At 37.5% G+C, this 26,205-nt stretch overlaps 2 protein-coding genes across 3 annotated transcripts in view; both read left to right on the top strand.

Moving 5' to 3' along the window:
- tlx2 (T cell leukemia homeobox 2) overlaps positions 1-26,205 on the top strand; it is a gene marked incomplete at its 3' end in the record, with an annotated part of 145,494 nt that overhangs the window by 19,846 nt on the left and 99,443 nt on the right. The gene's annotated exons all lie outside the window — the stretch shown is intronic.
- Positions 805-25,965, top strand: npm1b (nucleophosmin 1b). 2 transcript variants are annotated; one of them, XM_079891786.1, is made up of 11 exons: positions 805-890; positions 1,286-1,368; positions 1,922-2,041; positions 7,013-7,106; positions 7,543-7,640; positions 9,358-9,440; positions 9,571-9,628; positions 12,132-12,215; positions 18,311-18,418; positions 19,953-20,027; positions 23,536-25,965. In XM_079891786.1, exons 1-11 carry the CDS (start codon positions 842-844, stop codon positions 23,578-23,580), a joined length of 897 nt encoding a protein of 298 aa, XP_079747912.1. In that variant the 5' UTR covers positions 805-841; the 3' UTR covers positions 23,581-25,965. The 2 variants fall into 2 exon arrangements, with proteins under 2 accessions (XP_079747912.1, XP_079747913.1); XM_079891787.1 differs by lacking the exon at positions 23,536-25,965 and adding an exon at positions 21,614-21,933 and having other exon boundaries at positions 808-890.

Consider the following 26,205-nt stretch of genomic DNA (forward strand, 5'->3'; position numbering starts at 1 on the left):
GGCTAAAAAGAGCAGCCCATTTCTGTTGATCTACTCTTGCTTTTTCAACAGGCCCAATTTCCTCAATATTTCCTTATTTTATCTGTGAGGTAGTTGAGACATGTTATGTATGAAAAATCACACACAGTGCCTTCTTTCAAAATGCAAAGGATATTTTCAATTGGTAAAATATCCAGTTCACATTAGGTCTGCACCAACTACATTATAGAATTTTAATTTAATTTATTTATTTTAATGTCCCTTGATGATTCATTTTTTTGCATTTAACTTCTGTTGGAAATTTTTATTTGAAATGTTTTGTTATACTTTGGATAGGCTAAACTTGATATTCAGCGAGAAACCCAACGGGACTTGATATATTACCCATGGCCATTTTATTATTGTTTTTTATTTTTTAAGCAATGCAGCAATTTATTATGTTTTCGCGAAAGATGGGGAAGACAATCATTTTAAAAACAACAACAACAACAATAAATAATAATAATAATAATAATGTGTCATTATTTGTATTATTTGGGATGGATGTCAAATTGCATTAAATCATACATATAATCATAATGAAACATTTAGCTAATTATAAAAAAAACAAAATAGGTATATTTGGCGAAAAAACGCAGAGGCAAATATACCGGTCTATGATATTTTATTATAGGGCGTCATCTGGCGGATAAACGTGGTACTGAAAGCAAGAAAAAGAAAACAAAGCGCTGTCAGAGCACCAATGGTGCATGCTATTGGATGATACTCCCAAAAGCCCGCCCACTATAGCACTCTCATTCGTCCATTCAATTGTCAATCACACGCCGGAACTACGATTAACAGGACTTCTGTGGCGCAAAAAATGGAGGATAACATTAAAGACATCAGCCGACCTCAGATGTATTTATTTGGTGAGCTGAAATAAACCCTCATGTTGCATAATCATATATCTGCGATGATCAATAATATACCATCATGTAATATATAATATACATGCGTCTGCTGCAGTATTGCAGCGTAATAAAAGAGTTGTGGCTAATGCAGCTAGCCACATGTCTTTGTTAATAGCTTTATGTTTATACAATTAAATGTTATTTTCAATATTATTTAAAATATAACGTTATTAAGGAAAAGAGGACTATGAGTATTTCTTTTCCTCTTTTGTTTGCTATGATCTCGTGTCAACAGCCTGTATAAAGGATGTAAATTAGTGTATTATGTGGGATTGTTGATCGCTGAGGAGGGTTTTTCCTTAAGTTTGCACAACATTGTTGAATAAAACACAAGTTTTGTCGTCTTGCTGTAGGTTGCTCACTGAAAGCAGATAAGAAAGAGCACAAAGTTGAGTTGGATGATGATGAGTCTGAACATCAGCTGTCACTCAAGGCGGTGAGGAAGATGAATTATCATTTAAACTACTCAATAATAACACAGATATTCAGTCCTGCATGGAATAGTTTAAAGATAAATGTGGAGTTTGTGAACTTTTCCTTTTCTATTGTAATCTATAATATTTTCTCATGTGATGTAGCACTTTTGTTTTGTTCTCTTTATCATTTTGCTGTTCTGTTGTATTCTATTCCATATGGGTTTTTAGACCCTAATTAATCTGAACTCCTGTAAAAATGCATGATTATGTGAAATCAGCAGGTGCAGTGAGTTGGTTTATTTAACTCTGAATTCTATTCTATTTTAAAACATTCTATTCTGGTCTGTTTGATATCATTCTGTTCTATAACATTGCACACAGTTCTATAATATTATTGTCGTAGTATCTGTAGAATTATCCGCTTGGACTAGATCTAATGGGAATTTTGTTGTCAGAATTCATCATCAATGTGCAAGTGATCCATATTATGGATGTGTTATTTAAATAGCATGTGATCTCTCATGAACAAAGCAGTTTCCTCTCTCACGCGCACGTCTTCACCTGTGTTCTCAGGTGTGTTTGGGTGCAGAGGCGGAGGATAAATTCCACACCGTGGAGATGGAGGGATTGACTTACGATGGCAAAACGACCAAAATCACTCTCGCTGTCCTGAAGCCGTCCGTTCTGCCTTCTGTAAGTGTGCTAGGCTCCATTTCTATAGAGTTTTGTCATGAACATAAACCTCTATTTGTAGTCATTTATCTAGTCCTGAATGCATCATTCAAAAGTTATTCTACTGCAGTTTTTTTATACTGTTATTAATTCAGTGATCATAATTTTGTTGATTCCCATGTACAAGCTGGCCAATGTAAGAAAGCTTCGGTAACACTGTGATGTGCAGTGTCCTTTAAATTGTCATTTTTGAGTGAACTATCCCTTTAATTGTATAATTACTAGGACACCTTCAAATAAAGTGTAACCAAAGCTTCCTTTAATTGAGAGACTTTAACTTCAAAACACTTTTGTGGTCAAAAAACTAAATCAATTATTTGGCAGAGAAATAAATATTGCAGGTGATATTACAAGTTTACTACAACTCATTTTGTAAAACAAAAAGGAAATGCAGTAACACTGTACAATAAGATTTAATTTGTTAACATAAATTAGCCTAACTATTAATTAACATGAACTAACAATGTAAAATACTTCTAAAACATTTATTAATCTTAGTTAATGTTTATTTTGACATTTACTAATACACAGTATTACATTCCAAAGATCTATCTATCTATCTATCTATCTATCTATCTATCTATCTATCTATCTATCTATCTGTCTGTCTGTCTGTCTGTCTGTCTGTCTGTCTGTCTGTCTGTCTGTCTGTCTGTCTGTCTGTCTGTCTGTCTATCTATCTATCTATCTATCTATCTATCTATCTATCTATCTATCTATCTATCTATCTATCATTATAAAAGTTGTATCTGTTAATATTATTTAATGGACCTATGCTAACATGAACTAACAATGAACAGTTGTATTTTTATTTACTAATATTATCAAAGATTAATACATACTGTAACAAATGTATAGTTAATGCATTGACTAGCGTTAACTTATTCTAAAGTTTTACTGAACCAGCCAAGTGTTGTTATGCCCTCAATAACACTTTGAATGTGGATTTATACTGTGGAGGGATTCCTGTTATGGGTGTTTTATGGTATTGGAAGAATGTGTCTAATAAAAATTCCAGCTGTGCCGAGGCTGGTCAAGTTGTGATTGACAGATTGTTTATGGAAGGGGCTGGGCCATTGTTGCATCATCAGGACAGCAGACACAAGCTCTCCATGACATCAGCACATATTCGCCTCTGTTTTATATCAGCTATGGAAAACATGAGCATTTCCAAAGAAGTGGGAGGAATCTATGTTTTATGGCTCAGTGCGAACAGAACGCAGAATTTGCAACTCTATTTGTGTTCAGATAAATACCAACTTGGTGGTATGATTAGGCTATCACAGTGGCTGGAGTTTCAGGAATTTTAATGTTGGCGTTTTGACCTCCTTCACACCTTGTGGTCAACGAGTTTAGAGCAAAAGCCCTTTTCTTTTTGTGTGTGTAATTTTGACCCTGTCTGTAAGATCTTGGAATTTATTCAGTTTACGCAATCCCCAAAATTAGAAAACGCCCCAGGATATCTGACTCAAAAAAAGAGTCGAGCAATAATTGTACCTCAATTACAAGGTTTTGTCTTGATTGCTCGGGAGACAATCAACTCATCAGTCAGCGTTTATGTTGAAACAGATCATCTGAGATGATTTTGGACGTGAGGGATTGTTCGCCATTCAGCGTAATTACAACAGTTAAATAGCTGTCATTTAAAGCATTAAGCAGACCATCGCGCCCTCAGCTGTTTACATCTGGTTGCCATCGATGCAAGTGCCGTTGCCTGGTGCAGTGGAATGTTCATTCAGAATTTTTGGCCGTGGCTTGTATTTCGCGAGTTGTGCAATTGTGTACTGATATTTAGCTGTAGGCCTGTCTTAGATGTACTGGCATGGAATGATCAGGATGGCTCCCAGTCGTGAATTCTTTCTGGGAAACAAATTTTGTTTGGTTGTTTGTGGCGGGAATCATTTATCATCTGATTTTGCACAAAACTGCCAGTAGCCTTGCTTAGTAGTACATGTTTTAAAGGGTTAGTTCACCCAAAAATTTTAATTATCCCATAATTTACTCCCCCTCAAGCCATCCTGGGTGCATATGACTTTCTTCTTCCGACTTTCAGTCGGAGTTATATTAAAGGGGTGGTATAATGCCCTTTTCACAAGATGTAAAATAAGTCTCTGATGTCCCCAGAGTGTGTATTTGGAGTTTTAGCTCAAAATACCTCACAGATATTTTTATATAGCATGTTAAAATTGTCACTTTTTGAGGGTGAGCAAAAACGCACAGTTTTTGTGTGTGTCCCTTTAAATGCAAATGAGCTGCTGCTCCCGGCACAGGGGGCGGAGCTTCAACAGCTTGTATCCTTTTACCTCACACAGACATGCACTAAAAATGTCTAAATCGTTTAGCCTTTTATGTTATGTTCAAACTGGAGTCAGACAATGATGGAGAGACTTAAGAAGAAGTGACAACATGTAGAAGCAACTGGACATTTCTGAATGGTTAATTGCTAAATTAATGTAGCAGAGTTAACTGTCTTCTAGTCATTGATTAGAATATTCTGGGTGCTTTATATAATCGCTGGCTTTCCACGAGTCTAGTTCCGGTGGAAGATTGACCTCTGACCTGATGCATGACTTATTTCTTACAAAAATGCATCGCTTCGCTTCAGAAAGCCTTTATCGAAGCTTTTTTGGGCTTCAAAATCTCAGCCACCATTCACTCCCATTATAAAGCTGGGAAGAGCCAGGCTATTTTTAATATAACTCAGATTGTATTTGGCTTAAAGAAGGATGGCTTGAGGGGAAGTAAATTATGGGATAATTTTCATTTTTGGGTGAACTATTCCTTTAAGACACAACAATTTACATTACCATTTAAAAATTTGGTTATGTTTTTTAAACAAGTATTTTATACTCACCGAGGCTACATTTATTTCAAAATACAGTAGAATAAAAAAATTAAAAAAATAGTCAAATTGCTAAATATTATTATGCCCCATTATAATGCTAAATTACAATTTAAAATATCTGTTTTCTATAAATGCTTGTTATGGCAAACTAAGCTGAATTTGAACCAAGACACACTTTTTTAGGGTCCATTTCCAAATGAACTCTGGTGTGGTTCAACTGAAATATGCATGCAACATAGAACAAAGACATCTGAGCGAACCACAAAAACAGGATGTGTTGTCACAAGATGCGACCCTAAAAAGTACAAAATGCTCAAGCATACCTGGCTCTTCTCATCATAGGCTCTATGTTGCCCATTTCAGTTCGGTAAAGGTGTCGGATCTGCCGTCTCCTCGCAGCAGATCTTCATTTGTGTGTGTGACGGAGACATTTCAGGTGCTGTTTTGACTCCTTTACACATTTGTATGCTCTTCGTGAGTTCTCAGCTGGTTAAAATACCACCATATGTACGCATATACAATGAGCGCATGCAGCACGCACAGCATTGTTTTAGACGTTTTGTCATAAAAGCTGGTTTTTGTTTAGTATCTGTAGGTTTGGTGTTAAAGGGATAGTTCACTTTAAAATGAAAATTCTGTCATCATATACTCACCCTCATGTTGTTTCAAACCTGTATGAATTTCTTTCTTCTGCTGAACAGAAAGGAAGATATTTAGAAGAATGTCAGTAACCAGGCAGTTTCTGGGTCCCATTGACTTCCATAGTAGGAAAAAAATATACTATGGAAGTCAATGGGACCCAGAAACTGTCTGGTTACTGACATTATTCTAAATATCTTCCTTTCTGTTCAGCAGAAGAAAGAAATTCATACAGGTTGGAAACAACATGAGGGTGAGTATATGATGACAGAATTTTCATTTTAAAGTTAACTATTCCTTTAAACATGACCGTGTGAACGCTAAGCGAGCAAGTGTCATTTTCTTTTTTTTAAATCCCTGGACCAAAAGAACCAAGAGAACAGAACTAGAAATGTGAACACACCCTTAAATGCTGATCTGCTGCTCAAGAATAATTTCTTATTATTATATCTTATTATTTCTTATATGTCTATGTTGAAAACAGTTGTGCTGCTTAATATTTTTGGTGGAAACTTTGATAATATGATAATATAGGCTGTTGAACAGTAGTGTAGGTATTAGAAAGCAAAGTGCCTTGATGTGGTAAGTTTAAGATGTTTGATGTTTATTTAATAAGCTGTGGACTGTGTGTTGTGTGTAGGGCTGCACAATATATTGAAATTATCGAAATATCACAAATGTATGTATCGTGATATGCATATCGCAACAGCTTGCAATAACTGGGGTCATGAACAAAAGACAAAGAGAAAATCACTCACTGCTCTTGGTTGAATAACTTTTGTAGCTTTAATAAGAATCAGTGTATATATATATATATATATTGTATATGTATATATATGTATATATATATATATATATATATATATATATATATATTGTATATGTATATATATGTATATATATATATATATATATATCTAATTCATACAGTGAAAATTCATACAGTTTTTTTTTACATTTGATTATTCAGATTCTGTTGTTAAATAAACCTAATGTAGGCCTTCCTGAACCCCTGAACCCTGTGGTTTACACTGATGTTAAAATACTACTACTTATGTTTCAGTAAAACACTGCTGTTCACTTTCAGAAGCTGTAGGGATGTTTTCTTGTAACAAAAAGAATGTGAAACACGTATGTAGGTCATATAATTTTAAATATATTTCAAAAATAATTAAAGTTTATTTTACACACTATAAGCATTATCGTAACGCATATCGAATATCGCACTATTTAATGAGTTATCGCATATCGCATTTTTCTTCAATATCGTGCAGCCCTAGTTGTGTGTGTGTGTGTGTGTGTGTGTGTGTGTGTGTGTGTGTGTGTGTGTGTGTGTGTGTTCTAAAAGTAGCTTATAATTCAAACTTTTTGTTAGTATTGAGTTTGTTGAAGGGATCATTCTCGGCTCAGTTTGGATAACTACATGTGTGTCCGTATGTTCCCTCTAGCTAAGTCTGGGAGGTTTTGAGGTCACTCCTCCTGTGTCCTTTCGCCTGCGGTCCGGAGGGGGTCCGGTCTACATCAGCGGCCAGCATTTCGTCAGTGAGTACCTTTCTGTCTTTCCACATTTGTTAGGACTGAACATGACTACTCAAAACAGAGAGTTCAGAAAGAGCATTTCCCAAGTGTGTCTTTTGCCTCTGTTGTTTACTCTTCTCTCTGATGGAATGTTTCTCTGTACCTGTTGTGATGTCCATGGGACTAATCCGGCCGTCCTAAAGGGCCCTGCACTCTCCATACGGACTCAGAATGAATTAACCAGCACCATGTGACACCATTTGCGCGGATATAATCGCTTCCATATGTTTTCACAGGCTGTTCAGACAGTTTCAGCTTCTCCGGATATTAAACAAGTGCAGCACTTGCATATGTCAGACTGGTTTTGTCATATGAACCTTGACATGAGAAGTTGTATTGTATTTATTTAAACCATAGTTATTGATGTCTGGAGATCACTGTGTTTTTTTTTTTTTTTCAGGTGTAAAGGAATCAGATGATGAGGATGAGGAAGAGGAGGAGAATAACACATCACCAGTGAAGAGACCGTCCAACATGACCCTCGCAAAAGTGCCTCAGGTGATTTTGTTTTTAATCTCACTTTACAATTAAATATAAAACTACTAAATTATGACTGTCCCAACATTAAATGTGATTTAAAATAAGTGGACATATATGCAGAAGTTGGCCCCACTATGCATAAAACTCCCCTAAGATAAATAGTTCGATTACTCAAATAGTTATTCTTACTCAGAATTTTTGTCTTTTTTCCATTACAAATATCTAAAGTTTCTTAAATCAAGATACATTTACTTGAAAGAAAAAAAAAGAAAAATGAATTAAGTGAATTTATCAAGTCTGTGAGGTAAGAATAATAATCATGTTTTGCCTTATAATTATTATTTTTTTCTTACCCCACTGACAGACTTGATTTCTTGTTTTAAGCATATTAAATATTTGTACTGGAAAAAAAGACAAATATATTGAGTAATAATTGTTTTGCAATGTATTTATCGCAGAAAATTTGGCACTTTATTTCTTCTGTTCATAAGAATTGAAAAGGGTTTAACTTGGTGTCCAGAAAACTGTGAGGTTGCCATGTTGACTTCCATGGAATCTCAATAAAGAGACACATTGTTCAATACACACTTAATCCTCTAGATAAGTGTCAGAGACAAGCAACAGCTTGCCATCAGTGTGATACTCAGAGAGCCTGTTTGAAATCTTTTGTCAGAGTGTTGAAATGATCCCAGAATTCTTACTGAAGCAATAAGCCATGAGAGGCTGTCACTTATAGTGATTTTACTAGGGTTTAGGAGTGTTGTTGTGATTTACTCACTGTAATGCACAGCCTTTAATGGCTTTTGGTTTTATAAAATGCTTACAACTGCAAGATAAGTCACACATTAATGTATTAAAGGTGAAGTATGTAGTTTCTGTGACACTAGTGGCCCTTTGCGGGATTACAAAAATAAAGCATATTCTGCAAACTTTAGCTCGTCCTGTGTGAGTAGTCGCTCTAACGGGTGCTTGTGAAGGCATGTCTCAACAGTTAAGAGTAAGCTACCTTCAATAAAAGGTTCAAATACTTTTAGCTGTGTTGCTATGTGTCATGAGGAAGCAATTGAGTAGGGTAACACTCTGTCAAGAGCGAATGTGATGGTCTCACTTATAATAAACCCATCCAATGCATTTTTTGACATGACGCGTCACAGCTGTTTGAGTCTGTCTACACTGGACATGTCAAAGTAAACAATATAAACTAGAACATTTGTCTTTCTGAATGGATGCATGATGAAGCGTCCATTTGTAGTATTGCCACGTCCCGTTCGCTTTGACGTGTTCATGACCTGTTAAACCTTTGTGAAATTTCTTTTCCCATATAACGCGTCAACCATGGTCCCACACCAGCTAAACCCCCTCTGGCTCTGCCTGCTACTGAAGCCACGCCCCAAACTCTCGCTATAGGTTGAGCTGGAAAGAGATTGACGGATCTGAGCGGACCACTCTTAATGTTTTGATGGTGCCTGGGGGCTCAGTGTTTCACTTTTGGGGGAGAGAAACCCATGGATGGCATACTGATAGTAGTCAGTGAACAATAAATTGGCTGAAGAGAATGTATTTTATACTTTAAATATTTATTATTTATTTAAATATTTCATACTTACCCTTTAATATATTTATTAAAATAAAATATAGTTTGGTTATTCTTGCCAAAGATTTTAGTACCAGAATGCTCAGCTTTATAAAAAATATACTTTTTTCTTTTTCCAATGATGGTGTTCTGTCTTTTTAGAAAAAGCTGAAAATGGACTCAGATGAAGATGAGGACAGCGAGGAAGATGATGACGATGATGACGACGATGATGATGATGAAGAGTGAGAACTCTGTTATAACTTATGCTCTGTTGAAAGTTTTTTATACTCTCAGTGAACAAGATTTAACTTTGTGAGGAATCATTTTTAAGTCAAAGAAACGTGTGCATTTCTGTCTGTTTTTCCTTTTCAGGGACAACGACAAACAAGAAAAGACTGTTGAAAAGAGCCCCATCAAAACCCCTCAAAAAGTGAGTCTTGCCGTTTCTCGCTGTTCATAGAATCAGGCAAGAGGAAATGCTGTGTGTTACGTGACCTTTCAAAAGTTTTGGGTCTGTAAGGATACATAGGAAGTTCAAAAGAACAGCATTTATTTGCCTTTCTTTTGTAACATTATAAATGGCTTTTGATCAATTTAGTGTGTCTTAGTATAAATAAAAAAAGTCTTACTGACCCCAAACTTTTGAACAGTTGTGTATGTCATATTGCTGCATGTTACCACTACTGCCCTAAATGAATTCATATGAACAACAGATTGACCAGCAGGTGCCAGTCTCTGCCTGAGAGAGAGAGAGAGAGAGAAGAGAGGAGAGGAGAGGAGAGGAGAGGAGAGGAGGGGAGGGGAGGGGGGGTGGGGGGGGTTTACCCCCATCACACATTCATCACCACCTGTTATTATTACATCAGTTTATAGAGCACTTTACATTCTGTCTGTCTCTTCATGTAACAAATATTCTTCTTCTCTCACGTCACATTTATAAAACCCCAGTGTCTTCTGTCATCTTTATCATGCCTTGTTTGCGTCCTTCGCTTGTCTGTCTGTTTTCATCTGTCTGGAGCATAATGATCACATGTATACTAGGAAGCTTCACAGACGGTATGACTTCACCTCTCTACCCATCACTTGCTCTCGTTCTCTTTTACATGTGTTGATGACTGCATGTGGCTCTTTATCTACTTTGAAGAATCTGATATAAAGAAATGACAGAAACTGTCAGTTAAAAATGCTTTAAATAATTTGATAAAAAAAAAAAAAAAACTGTACTTAATGGCCAAAAACTAAATACTAAGTTGTTTTTGTTGTTGTTGTTTTTAAAACTTGCAATCCAGTGGCCTGTTACACAAAGCTAGCTTGAACAAACTCTGAGTTTCAGAAATCCAGATAAATCCAACCTGGTTTAGATCCGGTTCAGCGGTCTCTCAATGCTCGGTACAAACGTTCTCTGTCAACTTAGGTTTGATGTGCCTCATTCAAGTAGCTCAGATCTTGCTATTAATGTCCATTTTTATCTAAAAGCAATCATTTTATAGATATACACTACCATTCAAAAGTTTAGGTCAGAGAATTAATATGAATAAGAAGACAATGATGCATTAAAATGATCGAAAGGGACAGTAAAGACATTTATGATGTTAAAAAAGATTTATTTTTCAAATAAATCATGGTTTCCACAAAAATATTAAGCAGCACAACTGTATTCAACATTGATAATAATAAGAAATGTTTCTTGAGCAGCAAATCAGCATATTATAATGATTTCTTAAGGATCATGTGACTCTGAAGACTGGAGTAATGATGCTGAAAATTCAGCTTTGATCACAGGAATAAATTATATTTCAAAGTAATTACAAAAGTAAACGGATTGGTTTACAATAATATTGTTTTTACTGTATTATTGATCAAATAAATGCAGCCTTGGAGAGCATAATAGACTTAAATGAAAAAACATAAAGAAATCTTCCCGAATCTAAGCTTTTGAACAGTAATGTAGTGAAAATCACAATTGAAACAATTTATGCACCATTAAAACTCGGGAACTAAACTGAAAGCGACAACCCTACTAAAACCCAATAACCCTGCTGTGTATTTAAATGTCTGAGAGAGCGTGACAGTGTGTTTTTGTATGTGTGTTTAGAGATCAAAGCGAGCACATACCTGCTCTGTGAGGACTGATTCCTGCCCCGAGGGGGAACGACAGATGAGCACTTCTGTCACACACTCCACATCTCCTCTGATCCCTCCGTCCTGAATGCTTTCTTCTCCTCTCACAGCTTTTCAGTCTCTACCTCTGTCCCATCAGGCCCAAACACTTTCTATGAACTCTGTATATAAAGCACTGTTCAAATTACACATTATAAACGAGAAAAGTGGGATGATGCATCTTTTTCTAAAGATAATGCATGCTTATTCATGTTTGCACCTTTAAAGAGTGTAATGCATTTGAATGAATAGGTATATACTACTATGTATAGGTTCTATAATGTACTAACTTTGTTCCTGTAAATAATTATAACCATATAACTAGTTATAAGACAATTTGCATTATTAAAATCGTTAAAAAGGCATAATGATACATAAAACATATAGGGTTCATGGAAAGTGTAAACTCTCCCATCCAGATTTCGTTTGCTCGTCTTTATTTTCTCCCAATGTATAGAGTTGTAGAGCTATGACAGTGTCCTGTGGTCCCTTCAGGCCGTGACTAAACGGGCTACGTTTTCTACAAATTACTGCTCTCTTTCATCACGGCTCTCTGACAGCCTGACTGAAAAAAAAAAACATCCGAGAAGCGTATTGTGTTACATCACCGAAGAACAAAGCCGTCAGAATCACTCAATTCACAAACATTATCCGCTGTTATGATTCTAACGCTGAGCATGACAGGTGACTGGAGCAGCTCTGTCTTTGACACGTGCTAAATATTTTTTTCTGCTCATTTTAACCTGGGATTTTTCTCTCTGTCATTTTTCCAGACCCCAGAGAAGAAGAAAAGTGCAGATAAGCAGAATGGCTCTTCAGACAAGAAAGCGGGGACATCAGGGAAGCCCCAAACCCAGGTAAGTTATTTACTTTGAAAAAAGTAAGCAACACTGCTGGATAGATGTGGGTGGTATGTTTAAAATCTTCAAATCAATAATGCTATGAGTCATTTTATTTCATGGTAATGGTATACTATCCAAGTCAAGTTTGTTTCAAAGTCATTTTTACGGTCATATACCGTCATACTGCCCAGATCTACTTTAGGATAAGTTCATTTGGGTCAGGAGCCGTCTGGGTTTCAGTTTTTGGTATTCAGTTCACATCCCATTCCCAAATTGCCAAGCCGTGCCAACCAAAAGCCAAGGTCCACCGTTGGATGCCAGAGGTAATTCTTACCAAACGTCCAGGTGCAGTTTAGAGCGCCGACGACATGGCAGCCTCACAGAGAAAACCACGGGATAATGAGACGGCCTGTCTTTGTTTACGATCAACCAACACCGCCAAAAGCAAAATGTGAATTAGACCAGCAGTGCCCCTAAAGATAAATGTGTGCAACAGCATTCAAAACTCCAGCTGTGATTAGCTGCAAACCGCCCAGTCTTAAGAGGACACGATGATCCCAAAGCCTTTTTTTTTTGGAGTGAATGCACTTAATACACTTTTAATAATCAAGCGCATTAGAGAAAAACATCTTGACATTCAAAGGTTTTCTTTTAGGTCATAGAAATGGGACATCGTATTTTCCCATGCAAGGAAATGGTGAAGCGTACTTAACTAGCTGCTGGTGGCAACAATCCCAAAACGTCCAATTTGAAGGGTCATTTGTGGTCTGCTTTAAAACAACAAACTACTCTCAAAGCCATGGCCTTCTGGCAGGGTGACCGATGTTTGGAATCTGAAATGCATTCACCAGACTTTCTTCTAATCACAAATTTTCCTCCTTTGACCGGTGCACACGCAGTTGTGTGGGGTTACTTTTTCTTTGATGTAGATTTTTTCACCATAATTGTGGTGCTGAATCAGAAAGACGCAGGAACAGGAACGATACACACAGTGAGAGTCCTTTAAAGACATGCACAGAGAGAGAAGAGAACTTGAGAGAGAAGTTGAGGACAAGCATTGGGAAGTAAAAATATCTTTCATTTTCTCCATACATTTTCTATCTTGCCAAAGTAAAGGCCATTACATATGCAATGAACAAATAATCAATAAAGTCAATAAATCAATAGGTTTTAATTAATATTTTTTTTTATTTAGCAATTCATCACAGAGCTTTTCAAATGTCTAATTGGAGAAAATTACTGGTGAAAAAAAAAAATCCCGAACCGGGACCAATTAAAAAGTGGGCGGTCACTGTGTAACGCTCTATTGAGTGCTCGAGGAATTACCAGATTGAAATATGCTCGTAAATGTCCGTCAAGCTTTGCCTTTCAAACATCCCAAAGTGATTTCACATACCCAATGACCAATTACCTAAGAGGGCAAGTTGTGTGACTTTTGCGGGTGACAAGAAAGACAGGTGACTAACAAAAGCAAGACTGAGCTTTCACCACTAAATTTGTCTGACCTTTGACCCCTGGAACACACACCCTCAGGACAGGTTTATATACCTTTTCAGTGTGACCTTTGGTTTTGGCATTCAAACCCGGACCACCTTAAACACGTAAGCACCCACATAATGTCTAAATGAGTTTCCCATCGCTCCCGCTGGCAGTTCACTTGACCTAACAATGTAAGACTCTGTAAGTATGTTATTAGCATCTTAGATGCCTGACGTGAGGAGCACTAATTACCTACTGTTATAGAAACACCCAGGGGGCTGTGTGTGTGTGTGCGCGCGCACCCACTTTTGGCTAATTCCATAATGGCTACGTTCTGGTGCAAGACGGTGGTTGTTAAAACACCTTACGAGATTAGATAGTCAAGCAGACATCCTCCTATCTTTCTCAAACTCTGGCACTTCTTTGCACTTCAGCTTCCGGTCGGCCACTCCTACTCGTCGTTCTCCACACCCTTGTTTCCGGTTGCCACTCCTCTGCCATTAGAAATCATTAGGGCTTGGAGCTGCTGGGTGTCCCTGCAGGCCATGAGGCGAGCGGAAACCGAGTGCTCTGTCATTAAAGCGTGGCTGGTTCATTACATTCTCCCAACGGAGTGCTGTATATCTGTATGAATGCATGAAGAGAAATCGCTTGCATTTCCCAATGACACGCTCGAACAGTTGTGGAATGCTTCATAAGACTGTATTTGCGTGTAGAAACAAGTTTAGTACAATAGTACGGGACATAACTGTAAGATGCTTTCATCTGTGAATGGCTGTCATAAAGTATACAAGAATGTCCAGTCCAGTTGTTTTAGTTTTGTTAGTCAACCTCAGCCACAACACAGACTGTTCATTGACCATCTTTTGGTGAAAGCCTACTCAAAATGGCAGTCTCCATTCTGATTGGCTGATTTTTGGCAATTTTATCCTTTTGCACTGTTGTATAATCCACTTTTGAGATGAGATTCGCCCAGCTGTTGTGTAAAAAGAGTGAATTGTGGTTGGTCACTTGATTACCTCTTTTCAACATAATGATCTGTGTATCATCTGTATTTCTAGTGACTTGAGACTTGAATGAAAATGTAGCTGACTACATTACTATTCTTTTTTTTTTGACAGATCGGCAAATTTATTTAATGCTGAATCTTTATGCCACCCTAGGAATTTAATACTTTCATTCAGCAAGTACACATTAAATGAATCAAAGTGACAGTAAAGACATTTCTAGTGTTGCAGAAATAGTATTTCAAATAATATGCTGTTCTTTTGAACTTTCTATTCATCAAAGAATCCTGAAAAAAAAAAAAAAGAAGCAGTTTTCAACATGATAATAATAAGAAATGTTTCTTGAGCTGTAAATCAGCGTATTAGAATGATTTCTGAAGGATCATGTGACACTGAAGACTGGCGTAATGATGCTTTGCATTACAGGAAAAAATGACATTTTGCAATATATTAAAATTACAATTTATTTTAAATTGTAATATTTCACAATATTACTGTATTTTCGATCAAATAAATGCAGATCTACCGACCTCAAACGTTTGACCGCTAGTATATTTGCATAAAATCTAATCATTATAAATAGTTGCTGAGTCAAAAATACGAGAAAAGTTATACGAGTCTCTTGTTATATGTGTGGCAGAGTACGTTAGGAGTTTTGACAATGGGGCGCAGAGAAGAGGTTGAGATGACTGCTATATGAACGCTTGTAAAGTCGATTCCTATTGGGCAGCAGAGACAGTTACCTGTCATAACATACATAAAAACTACATTAGTGTATAAGAGTGGCGAACAATGCACAAGATCCTTCATAATGTCCCTGACTGTTAAAGGTCAGTAAAGTTTTGAAGTTATGTGCTTGATCACGCGTGTGTGTGTGTGTATTGAGGACAGCTGATTACATCAAATGCTAGCGTGCTAATGATTAAGTGCCGTCCCCTGGCATCTGTAATCAGTGTCTGGCGTAGATTAAAAAGCTCGCTGCACTCTCTGTCTGTCAGCTGTCTTAACTCTACAGCTGTCCTTTCCCAACACACAAAAACGCCCTGCTATATAATGACTGCACCACACCGGGCCTCTCTGGCCCTCTGCCAGTCCTGTGTGTGTGTGTGTGTGTGTGTGTGTGTGTTGTGAGTGCGTTTGTCCTTTAATCTGATACCTTTTGATCTATCGCATGCTCGTCAATCGCTACAGAGGAAAAGGGGATTATTTATTTTGTTCTTACCAAACAAGACTGGAAGACATTGTCCTTTACTTTGTTCTTCTCTCACTTTCCACTTTCATCTTGCACGACCAAAAGTTCTGGAGCATTCTTGAGGGATGTTTAACTGAATAGTACTTTTTTAGTACTTCAGCTTACTTTATTTCATCTAGTTGCCTAGATATCAACATATCTCATTGACGTTGAAGTGTTTTTTTTTTTTTGTTAAGTTTAATTGGTTCATTGAATATTTTTATTTCAGCTTTATTACAATTCTTATTATTTAACAACACTGAATTCAGTATCCATTTTTAGCATTCCTTCCACGATGGCCTCTGTTGTGCTCGCTTTAAAATGCTCTGAGGTCATTTGAAGCATTCATTTAATCCCATATGTTAGAAGTCTTCATGCTTTCCATCTCCATTTCTTCCCTCTGTTACTACCTCTCTCTCGCTCGCTGTGAAAAACAAGGCTCTGTCCATCAATGTAACCCTGCAATCAGTGTGGATTCTTGGCTGGGCTGCGTGCATGGACAGGCCACTGTGTGTGTGTGTGGGAGTGTGTGTGCTTACATCAGTCTGCAGAGGGACAGTATCTTTCTGCTGAAAGCTGGACACACACCTGTGCCCCATGAGCAGACACAGACCCGCTCTTTTATATTCCAGATTCTTTAGGAAGTTGTAATAATACAGACATTTGCCCTCACAATATCTCAGACCGTCTATACTATGACAGAGCATCAGTGAGCGCGTAAAACATTTTACCTTTAACCCTCTGGGGTCTGAGGGGTTTTCTGGCCCTGGAGGTGTTCTGACATGCTCTGACATTTGTGCTTATTTCTGTTACTTGTGACATTTTCATGGCTAAAGTCTGATTACACTGTATTTAGCACAAACTCTGCTACAATAATATATCAGCAGCATGTATATAAAAGTTTGTAGTTTTGAGATAATGACATTTATGCGTGGTTTGTGAGAATGCAAAAAAAAAATTGTCACTGAAATAAGGCCATGAAACCCATACTGATTATTTCTTCACAAGACTTTTGAAAATTGTATCACGTAGCCTAGAATATTTGCTCCAAAACTATGTGAAAATCACCCTGACTGCTCATTCAGATAAGACAATATATTGATTTTAGATTTGTAAGACGTGTTTTGTGTGAGAAAGCTTTATGCGGGGAGGCGTGATCACATCATTAATATGCATGGCTTTCACACCTGAGAAAGACAAAGACAATCCCCTAACGGCCCTATTAGGAGCTATCAGGCCCTGTCATTCTGAGCAACCTTGCACAAAGAATGAGGAGATTTAAAGCACCAACACAGACCGTGTGAGCCATCAGAGCACCTGTGTGTACTTGATACATCAAATGACTTCATACATCAACTCTGTCCGAAACCTGAACCTTTTTATGATTCCATTTTTGCCATTATGATTCCACTGAGAAATATGGACTGTAGCCATTTTTTCAGTACCCGAGAAAACCTGAATTCTTTTAAACTATGTCGGACATAGTGAGACAACATTGTAAATGCGAAACAAGTCTGAAACATCAAAACAACAAAGTTTGGTTTTACATGTGATTATGAGAAGTGTGAAGTTGTGCATGTGTACCTCTCTATCTGTCATGTATCCTAATATACAGTATATAAATATAAGGCAAAAGTCTAAGAATAAAAAAGGGAGAAAAAGGAGGGAAAGAGAAAAATTGTATATAAAAAAGGAATAGATAAAAAAAAGAATAAACACAAAAAGTAAATATGTAACTGAAATTAACAATAAATAAATAAAGAGGGGGTTCGGTTAGTGAAGTTTGTTCTCGGACATTAATTGTGATTTTATATATACTGTATATATAGTCATAGTGATTGATAGTGATATACAAAAATGTCAGTAAATTGCAAAAATGACTGAAATGTGATGTTCTGAGAAAACCTTGCATTTCTTGCATCGCTGGTTATTGTATTAAAGGACATTCATATGTTATTACTATATAATACAATATAGCATTAATATATAATAAAATAAATTGTGTGATACTGATACATTAAGTTGTTAAGTTGCTATGTAACACGAAGGTGTTGGAAATAAGGGTCTTGTCACTGAAAACAAGTGGTTTATTCCTCCCCTTGGCAGAGCGGCCGTCCCACCGCCACATCTAAGAGCTTTGGGCTTGTTCTCTCCTGCATGGAAGCAATAAAAGGATCATTTGTACCCCTCTAAATTTGTCAAAGGGTGCTGTCATTAGTGCAGAGGTCTGGGCCAGACTAGACTAATGGTTAACAGGACGAGTCAAGGAGCTGTTGGTGTATGTTATTTATGTATGCCTTTTGTTGTCAATATCTAGCATGAGATGTGTGACACTTTGCTGTGTGTTTGAAACTTGTCTAGATTAACAGGATTTGCATTTTTCTTATTTACAGACACCACAGAAAGTAAAAGACAAGTCTCCAGCAGGGCCTTCTGGGAAGAGTCCCAGCACTCTCAGCCTTAGCGAGGTCAAAGACAAACTTACATCAGCATCTAAAGAGGTACGAATACTCATCATATTCGCTTCCACATTAAAATGTGTCTCTCTGTTAACTGTGGATGCATTTCTCTTCCGTAATCACACACATGCTTTAGCCCTGACATGCATACAAACACGCACACATGCCGTGTGTTAACAGTAAGTACGCTGACTTAGCAGATGATGAGATGGTCAGATGTTAATGAGGCGTCTGAGTTGAAGGCCGGAGGGGGAATGACCAGCTATATGACATCAGCATATTGGGATTAACCAGCCTTTCTGAGTCCACCTGCTCATTTCCTCTCATTCACTCAGTACCCCTGACCACTGACCCTCTTCATTCTCACATCCTCCGCTTCGTAAGAGCCTTCTGATCATCGCGAGTCTCTCATGGCATCGGTATGTTTTTGAAACTGACACTGATTCTTTTACACACCATGACAGTCACATGCTATAATGCTATAATTAGGATAATTAGGACCCCCCCCCCCCCCCCCGTTAACTAAATATTTATTTACCGCATGTGTGATGTGCTGTTGAGTACCAGACCATATTCATTCCTCAGTTTGTCAAAATGAACAGTACAAGTACTAGGAATCCAAGTACAAGTACATGTTTAACATGCAGTATTTGATTTATAAAAAATGCAAAACTCTTCTCTCCCCGGCACTGTTTACACTACCATTCGAAAGTTTGGGGTCAGTAAGATTCTTTTAATGTTTTGAAAGAAGTCTCTTATGCTCACCAAAGCTGCATTTATTTGATTAAAAATACAGTAAAATTAGTAATATTGTGAAATATAAAAAATAACTATTTTCTATTTCTATTCTATTTTGAATTGCCAGCATCATTACTCCAGTCTCCAGTGTCACATGATCCTTCAGAAATCATTCTAATATGCTGATTTATTATCAATGTTGGAAACAGTTGTGCTGCTTAATATTTTTGTGGAAACGGTGATACATTTTTTTCAGGATTCTTTAATGCATAGAAAGTTCAAAAGAACAGCATTGATTTGAAAAACTTTACTGTCATCATTGGTCAATTGAATGAAAACATTCATTTCTTTAAAATACTCTTATTGACACACACTTTTGAACGGTAGTGTATATACTGAGGGATGGGTCACTTATTGTATGTGGTAATCGACAGAAGGTTAAAAAAACAACAACCCTGTAATATTCCTTTAAGACATCTCTGCTGCACGCTTTTTAGAAACTCCAGAAACTGGAGAGTGAGATGATTAGTATGTTGTGCAGTAATATCTAGTTTGAAACTGGAAGGATACAGCGGATGGATTGTGTTGAGCAGATATGATGATTTGTGTCCGTGTGATTTCATTCGGTCTGCTGTAGATAAGGGGAAGTGGAATTACTGTGAAGGCCACAAAAAAATGCGAGTTCACTGAAGTGCGTCCAACACCCAACGACTCACCCTGTTCATCACCGCAGCAGCGCTCTGGCTCTGAGTCAGGATGAGCTCAACACTTAGCAGAGAGACACAAGTGATGAAAAAGGGCCATTTCATTTCTGCAAAAATATGTTTCTCTGAAACAGGGGAGGGCACTTCCAAAGACGGAACAGAAGTTTGAGAACTACGCTAGAAGCGCTTTCAAGATCACTGATAAACAAGTGAGTATCGCTTTTTTCATAAAGCACTGTCACCCTATGGCTGGAGTATTTCTAGCGTTCTTACGTTGCATAAAATGCATGTATGACCCTGACAAAATGTATCAACCCTCCTTATTTAAGAACTGTCCACTTAAAAGATTAAAATTCTTCTGCTCAGAAGATGAGACACTCTTCAGCCAGCAGAGAGATACAGAAACATACTCAAATATCCATTTGAATCTATCTCATTTTCATTGAACGTGCGAGACTTACGATTCATTAGCCGCTATAGATTAATAACTTGAAGCATAACAAAATGCTGTAAACGTTAAAACCATATGCAATACAAGCCAGTGTTTGGTTATGATTTTACATTAAAATAACATAACAAATACCAGTTTGCAATATCAAGCAGCGTAAGGGCCTGTTTTTGAACGGAAGCGATTGACACAGAAAGCCTCGCACATTCAAATTACAAATGACCGTGCCTCCTCTTACGTTAAAAGTAAAGTGGAAATTTAAGGCATACTTAACTACGTCAAGTTTACCATTACTGTGAAGAAACAAACCTCAAGTGAGCGATATAGTTGCCTTGAAATGTCTTATTCAGGTACCTAGCTAAAAACTCTATGTGAAATAATCGCATCTATGTTCACACACTTGATTTCAGTATATTTTAGGCCTTAACATCTTCTGTCTTAGTGGGCCGGTTGGGGGGTGGCATACTGAGATCTTCCTGCCGCTCTCTCTTTTTTTATCAGCAAATGAAATATGTACTGATTGACCTCTTGGCATTCAAAAGAACAGGGGGGAGCTGTCACGCCTGACATCTTTAGCTGTGATTTACATCCCTCGTTCACTCATTCCTCTTTCGCTGTCTTTTGGTCTAGAGCTTTTTTTGCAGTCGAATGTGTCAGGCTGGGTGTTGACCTAAAATATTGCAGTAGTGTAAAGCAGCCCTCACAAATGGCCACGCTTGGGTCAAAAGAGAAAAATCTCTCTTTTAAGTAAAGTGCACTATCATGCCTGCTGTAGCTCCTATTTTCTCGGGATGAATTACACACGAGAGGGTGCAAATGTCAGTGTGAGAGTCTGTGTGTGTGTGTTAGTGGTACCAATGGTACAAAAGATCTCATTTTACCCTAATATTTTGTTTGTTTGCATGTAATCTTATTTTTTTATATATTTAAGCACACTTGGCAGATGCTTTTATCCAAAGCAACTTGCATTTCATTCAAGGTTTATATTTGTGTCATGCTCTACTGTTTGAGCTACACATTACCCCTTTAAAACACATTGCCCCTAAAAATTAGTTTGTAGGTCATACAAGTACTACTATTTAATTAAAAGATCATTTAAATTACATGTGGATAACAATTTCTGCAATTAAATAATCGCTTGTGTTTGTCAAGTGACAGCCGAACTATCCTGTCCGCATTTCACATAGCTTTGATCCTTTGCATAGACAGACCATCAAACACAAAATGCATGCGTTTTTATGCAGGTTTAACAGTTTATTCTATAATGACTTTCCAATTTGCATATTTGCTGAATGCCAACAGTGTATGAAAAAGTATTACAGTGTTTGCATTTTAATTGTTTGACAGAACTGTTAAATAAAGACAGTAAACGCATGAAGATGGAGAATGGCATCTCCAGCGCGTCTGCAGGCACTGATTCTCAGCACTGTCAAAATAAAAGTCCTGCTTCTGACACTAATCGGCCCTACAGAAAAACGTATGGCAAATATCGGCCGATATTATTGGCCTTGGCGATATATCGGTCGACCTTGAATTGTAGGCATGCTACAGAAGAAACCGCTATTACAATAGATGTTAAATGTGTCAAGTGTTGATTATAAATATATTCACATTTTATTAAATACTTAAAATTGTCAGTAAATCTATTAAAATTGACTATTTTATCCAATAATTGTGTGTTTTGTATTTTTATGCTCATCATCAATTCAATGTGCTTCCCTTAAGGAGCATTATGCTGGTTCCAGATCACTTGTGAGGTCCCTTTTCAGTTAGGATGCTGCCTTAAGGGGCTTTTGCACCAGGTAGTTCTAGGAACTAGTCACCAGGATGGTTCCCCCGAGAACTTTTGGTTCCCCTAGGAACGTTTTCCTGGTTGCATTCGCACCGCCAGTAGGAACTCTGAAGTGAGCTATTTGATGCATTGCGCCCTGCGCGCCGGTTCGAGAAACAAGGCTGGAGCGTGTCAGGCTTTGCTGCGCAGGTGTCCTCTCAGATGTACAACGGGTGGAGTGTGTGTGTGAGAGTGTGTTTTCGAGCAGAAACGGATTTGGGAGCACAGGATGGTTCCCCGAGAACTTTTGGTTCCCCTAGGAACGTTTTCCTGGTTGCATTCGCACCGCCAGTAGGAACTCTGAAGTGACGTCAGCCGCGCTTGTTGTTGTGACTTTTATTTTGACGGCGCGGCAGACCTTTATTTTGACGCCGCTGAGAACGCCAGCCAGAGCCACCCAACGCTCGCATTCTCCGTGTTCATTCGTTTATGATCTGTCTAACAGTCATGTCTAATACTTTATTCTTATTATTATTTATACATAGAAAGTAGACAGACAGTAATGAAAAGTTAATCACGTATGCCGTGTGGTTGATGTCAAGTTTTGCTAGCTGAGCACAAATACATTATCATGTTTCGCTTGGTCCCTTCAAAGTTCCGTTGGATTTTCTCCTTAGCGTAAAGGTTGTTTTCCATGAGTTAGTTTCTGGAGTAAATATATAGGCTATAATCTGTATGTTTACACAGCTTTTTTTTTTAAATGGCGACTGCTGGTGTTTCGCGTGCGTTCGGCCAATCAGCACACGCTAACGTCACTGGTAGTTCCTATAGTGCTGGTTTAGACCCTACTCTGAAGTAGTTCCTCCAAAAGGAGTTCCTAGAACTAAAATCGTTCCTAGTTCCTGCGGTGCGAACACGCCAAAATCCGGATACTTCCGCCAATAGTTCTAGGAACTATGAAAAGGTTCCTCCGGTGCGAAAGCCCCTTTAGAAAGTAGGCAGCTCACTAGGATTTGGAACGGAGTTTACATGTTTTCGTGTTTTGGTCGGTAATGAGCTATTTGATGCATTGCGCCCTGTGCGCCGGTTCTAGAAACAAGGCTGGAGCGTGTCAGGCTTTGCTGCGCAGGTGTCCTCTCAGATGTACAACGGCTGGAGTGTGTGTGTGTGTGAGAGTGTGTTTTCGAGCAGAAACGGCTTTGGGAGCACAGCAGGCAAAGAGGTGTGAGACATGTCTTTGTCAAAGAGAGGCACTAGTCATACCCTTTGGTATGTACAAGGACTGCACCCCCTTCCTCTGGGCTCGGCGCTGTAGTTATACCCCAGACGCTCCGCTAATGTGGAGTTTTTCATCCAAACTGACTCACACAGCTCTAATTATTAACCATCCAAATGAGTCGCTACATCAGAGAAACTCCGTTCCAGCTTCACCAACTCATCCTTTTCCCCCTCCCCTCTCTCTCTCTCTCTCTCTCTCCCCCCATTTGTTTTCTTGCAGGTGATCAAAGACCTTTGGAACTTTTTACAATCACTAAAAAAGTAATGGCTGCTCTGCGCTCCCCTTCCCGTCCCGGTGCAGCAGAAGTCTGGGGTTAGCCAGTAACAGCACTTCAGCTGTGCGATCTGGCCTCTTCCCCTCTTAACGTGATCCGTCTGCCCAGAACGAGCCTCAGCAATGGCATAGATATCATGCTTCAAGTTTTATATTTTACTTTCTTTCCTTTTTAATCATGGATTCCTTTTTTTTTTTTTTGTCAGGTCCACAATGTTTTTTTTTAGAAGAACATTTAATGGGATGTTTTGCCATGGCAGTTATCATTTTAAAATGCAGCTTTAGGGTGAATCTCATGAAATCTTATCAAGAACATGTCCAGGTCACATGTCACCTCAGAATCAAAATCTGCATAAAGAAAATTAAGCCTATTTTAGACTAAACAAATGTTTTGCAATTGGGATATTTTCATAAGAACTAAGCATAATATTTCCCCTATTCTAATTATCAAAAAAATAAATAATAAAAAATGAAATATTGTAAAGCATTTATAAATCATGGAAGCTTTGTGGTATGGACTATAATTTATGGTGATTTAATAATAATAATATAAAAAACTGAATAAAACGAGTTAAAGTTTACTATATTAAAATAGTTGTGAATAATGCAAAAAAAAACTTGAGTGGAACATTACGGTAATGACAATTTGGGAAGTGAAAATGTTCATGCAAAAAATGTTAATGGTCATAAAAATATGCTTTATTTTCTCAATGCTTTTTGGATAAATTGTAATCATGTTTGTGATATGTTTTTATATGTAACATGATATGTTTTTGTGTCTCTCTCTTAAGTAGAAAATGGAAAACTGATATTGCTTGGTGCTGGTTTATCACATGATTTATTTTTAAAAATTATTATTATTTTTTGTGAGGCCATTTGAAACAACAACACTTGAACATTAGCTTGAGTAAAATAGCTTTTTGCACTACCAGCCCAAGACCAATTGGCTTCTGGCATATATCTGAAACCACAATCACTGTAAATCGTCCCCTTAATTTCTTTGTGTAAAGATGGCAGCTGAAGTGTAATAATGCTAACGTTGAGTGTTCTCTCTGATTGAAGATTCCTTCTAGCTCACAGTATTCAAATGTATTCAGCCCTCAGGATTCTGCTTTGCTGCAATTCCAATGGCCTTCAACATTTAAACTTCACTATTATCTCAAGTGCTATAGACTCTCCCATAAAATTTCTCTTTAGAAGTGCGGCCAGAATATTATACCTCGTAAAAAAAAGAAAGATGATTGTTAGTTCATGGTTTAGGTCATTAAATATGACAACAAAGATGATTAGTTGATTTGATGCTTTGAAATCCAGCTTTCTGTATATGTTATGTTGTTTTTGTCATATCAGTTGTTTTTATTTTTGCACTAAACCATTTTAATTTGTTAGTTAAAACCCTTCAATATACGTAGGTGTTTTTGAAAACCGAAAAATTTCCTTGATCTCTTTTAATTAGTTTGATGTTGTGTAGCTTTGAATGAAAGTAAATCTCTTTTTTTTTTGTACCATGCATATGCTCCAAGCAAGCAGTGCATTGCAACAAAACTATATTGTTTCCATTATGATACAAAATGGCCGCCACTTCAAGTTCAGTGGTGCTTGTTGATTGTTGAAGTTGATTACATTGGGAGCAATCTAGTTTTGTCACATCATGCTTCTCGCTTGCAGTGTTAGATTGGGTTTCATGCATTTCTTGGATGGAAATTGAGGTAATCCAGCTTTAGTTAAATAAATACTGTACATCAACTTTTTGTCTGTGAATTATAACTATGTGAAGTTGCCTATACTTTTAACCAGTCTCTGGAGTAAGGTAACCAAGTTCACCAGTAAGGTGTTGTTATAACTGCTAACATTAAAGGCTGGAGTCAGATCATGTTCTCAGTCCCAGTTTTCAGATCAAGAAGTGGCTAGACTGACGCAAAATAAACTGTATTTTAGTAGTAACTATCAATCGGACTTTGTAATCTGAACATATTCAATGCAAAGCACAGGCTGATGGCCTATTCATGAATCGCATTGGATGCCGCGTCCTTCTAAAATAATTTTTATTTACAAACATCATAGGTGTAAATTGTTTGATAATAATTTAATTCATTATTAGACCTAATCTCTGACAGTTGCATCAAAATTAGTTCTGTTCAAGTAAATCTATTAGATTATGTTCTCAAAACACTTGCCAACAAAGAGCATACCGAGCACCATTTTAGTGCAGAAGGGGTAAATGATGTCTGCTGTTCAACCTCAGCGATCATTTCTCCTCTTCTAGAAAGTCTCGGCCCGTTTCTCCTCCCGAGGTGTTCGCCTGATTGGCTTGTTTGAAAAAACACTGTTTTCCGTCCCATCATTGTCAAACAGAATTAATAAAAATGTCAACTGAACAAATGGTGTTGCATTTTCTCCTTTTTTTTTTTTTTTTTTTTTTTTTTTTAGCACTTGCTTCATTTTTCTGCCTTTTCTGAACATCTGAAGCAGAGATTTACCATTTTGACCAACATGGTTACTAAACTCTAGAAACCTAGGTTCACAGCCGTTATGATGATAGCTCTGGAATGGGCTAAACAAACATTTGCTATCAGCCGTGTTTGTTTCCGTCACACTTCCTAAATTATTTGCCAT

The sequence above is a fragment of the Squalius cephalus genome (genome assembly GCF_949319135.1).
Source record: "Squalius cephalus genome assembly, chromosome: 14".
In the NCBI taxonomy this organism is placed as follows: domain Eukaryota; kingdom Metazoa; phylum Chordata; class Actinopteri; order Cypriniformes; family Leuciscidae; genus Squalius; species Squalius cephalus.

Bases quoted from the DNA above. Each gene is read 5' to 3' on its own strand.
- npm1b (XM_079891786.1), top strand. From the start codon at position 842: ATGGAGGATAACATTAAAGACATCAGCCGACCTCAGATGTATTTATTT. The intron at 891-1,285 runs GTGAGCTGAAAT...GTCTTGCTGTAG, and splicing joins ACCTCAGATGTATTTATTTG to GTTGCTCACTGAAAGCAGAT. The intron at 1,369-1,921 runs GTGAGGAAGATG...CTGTGTTCTCAG, and splicing joins ATCAGCTGTCACTCAAGGCG to GTGTGTTTGGGTGCAGAGGC.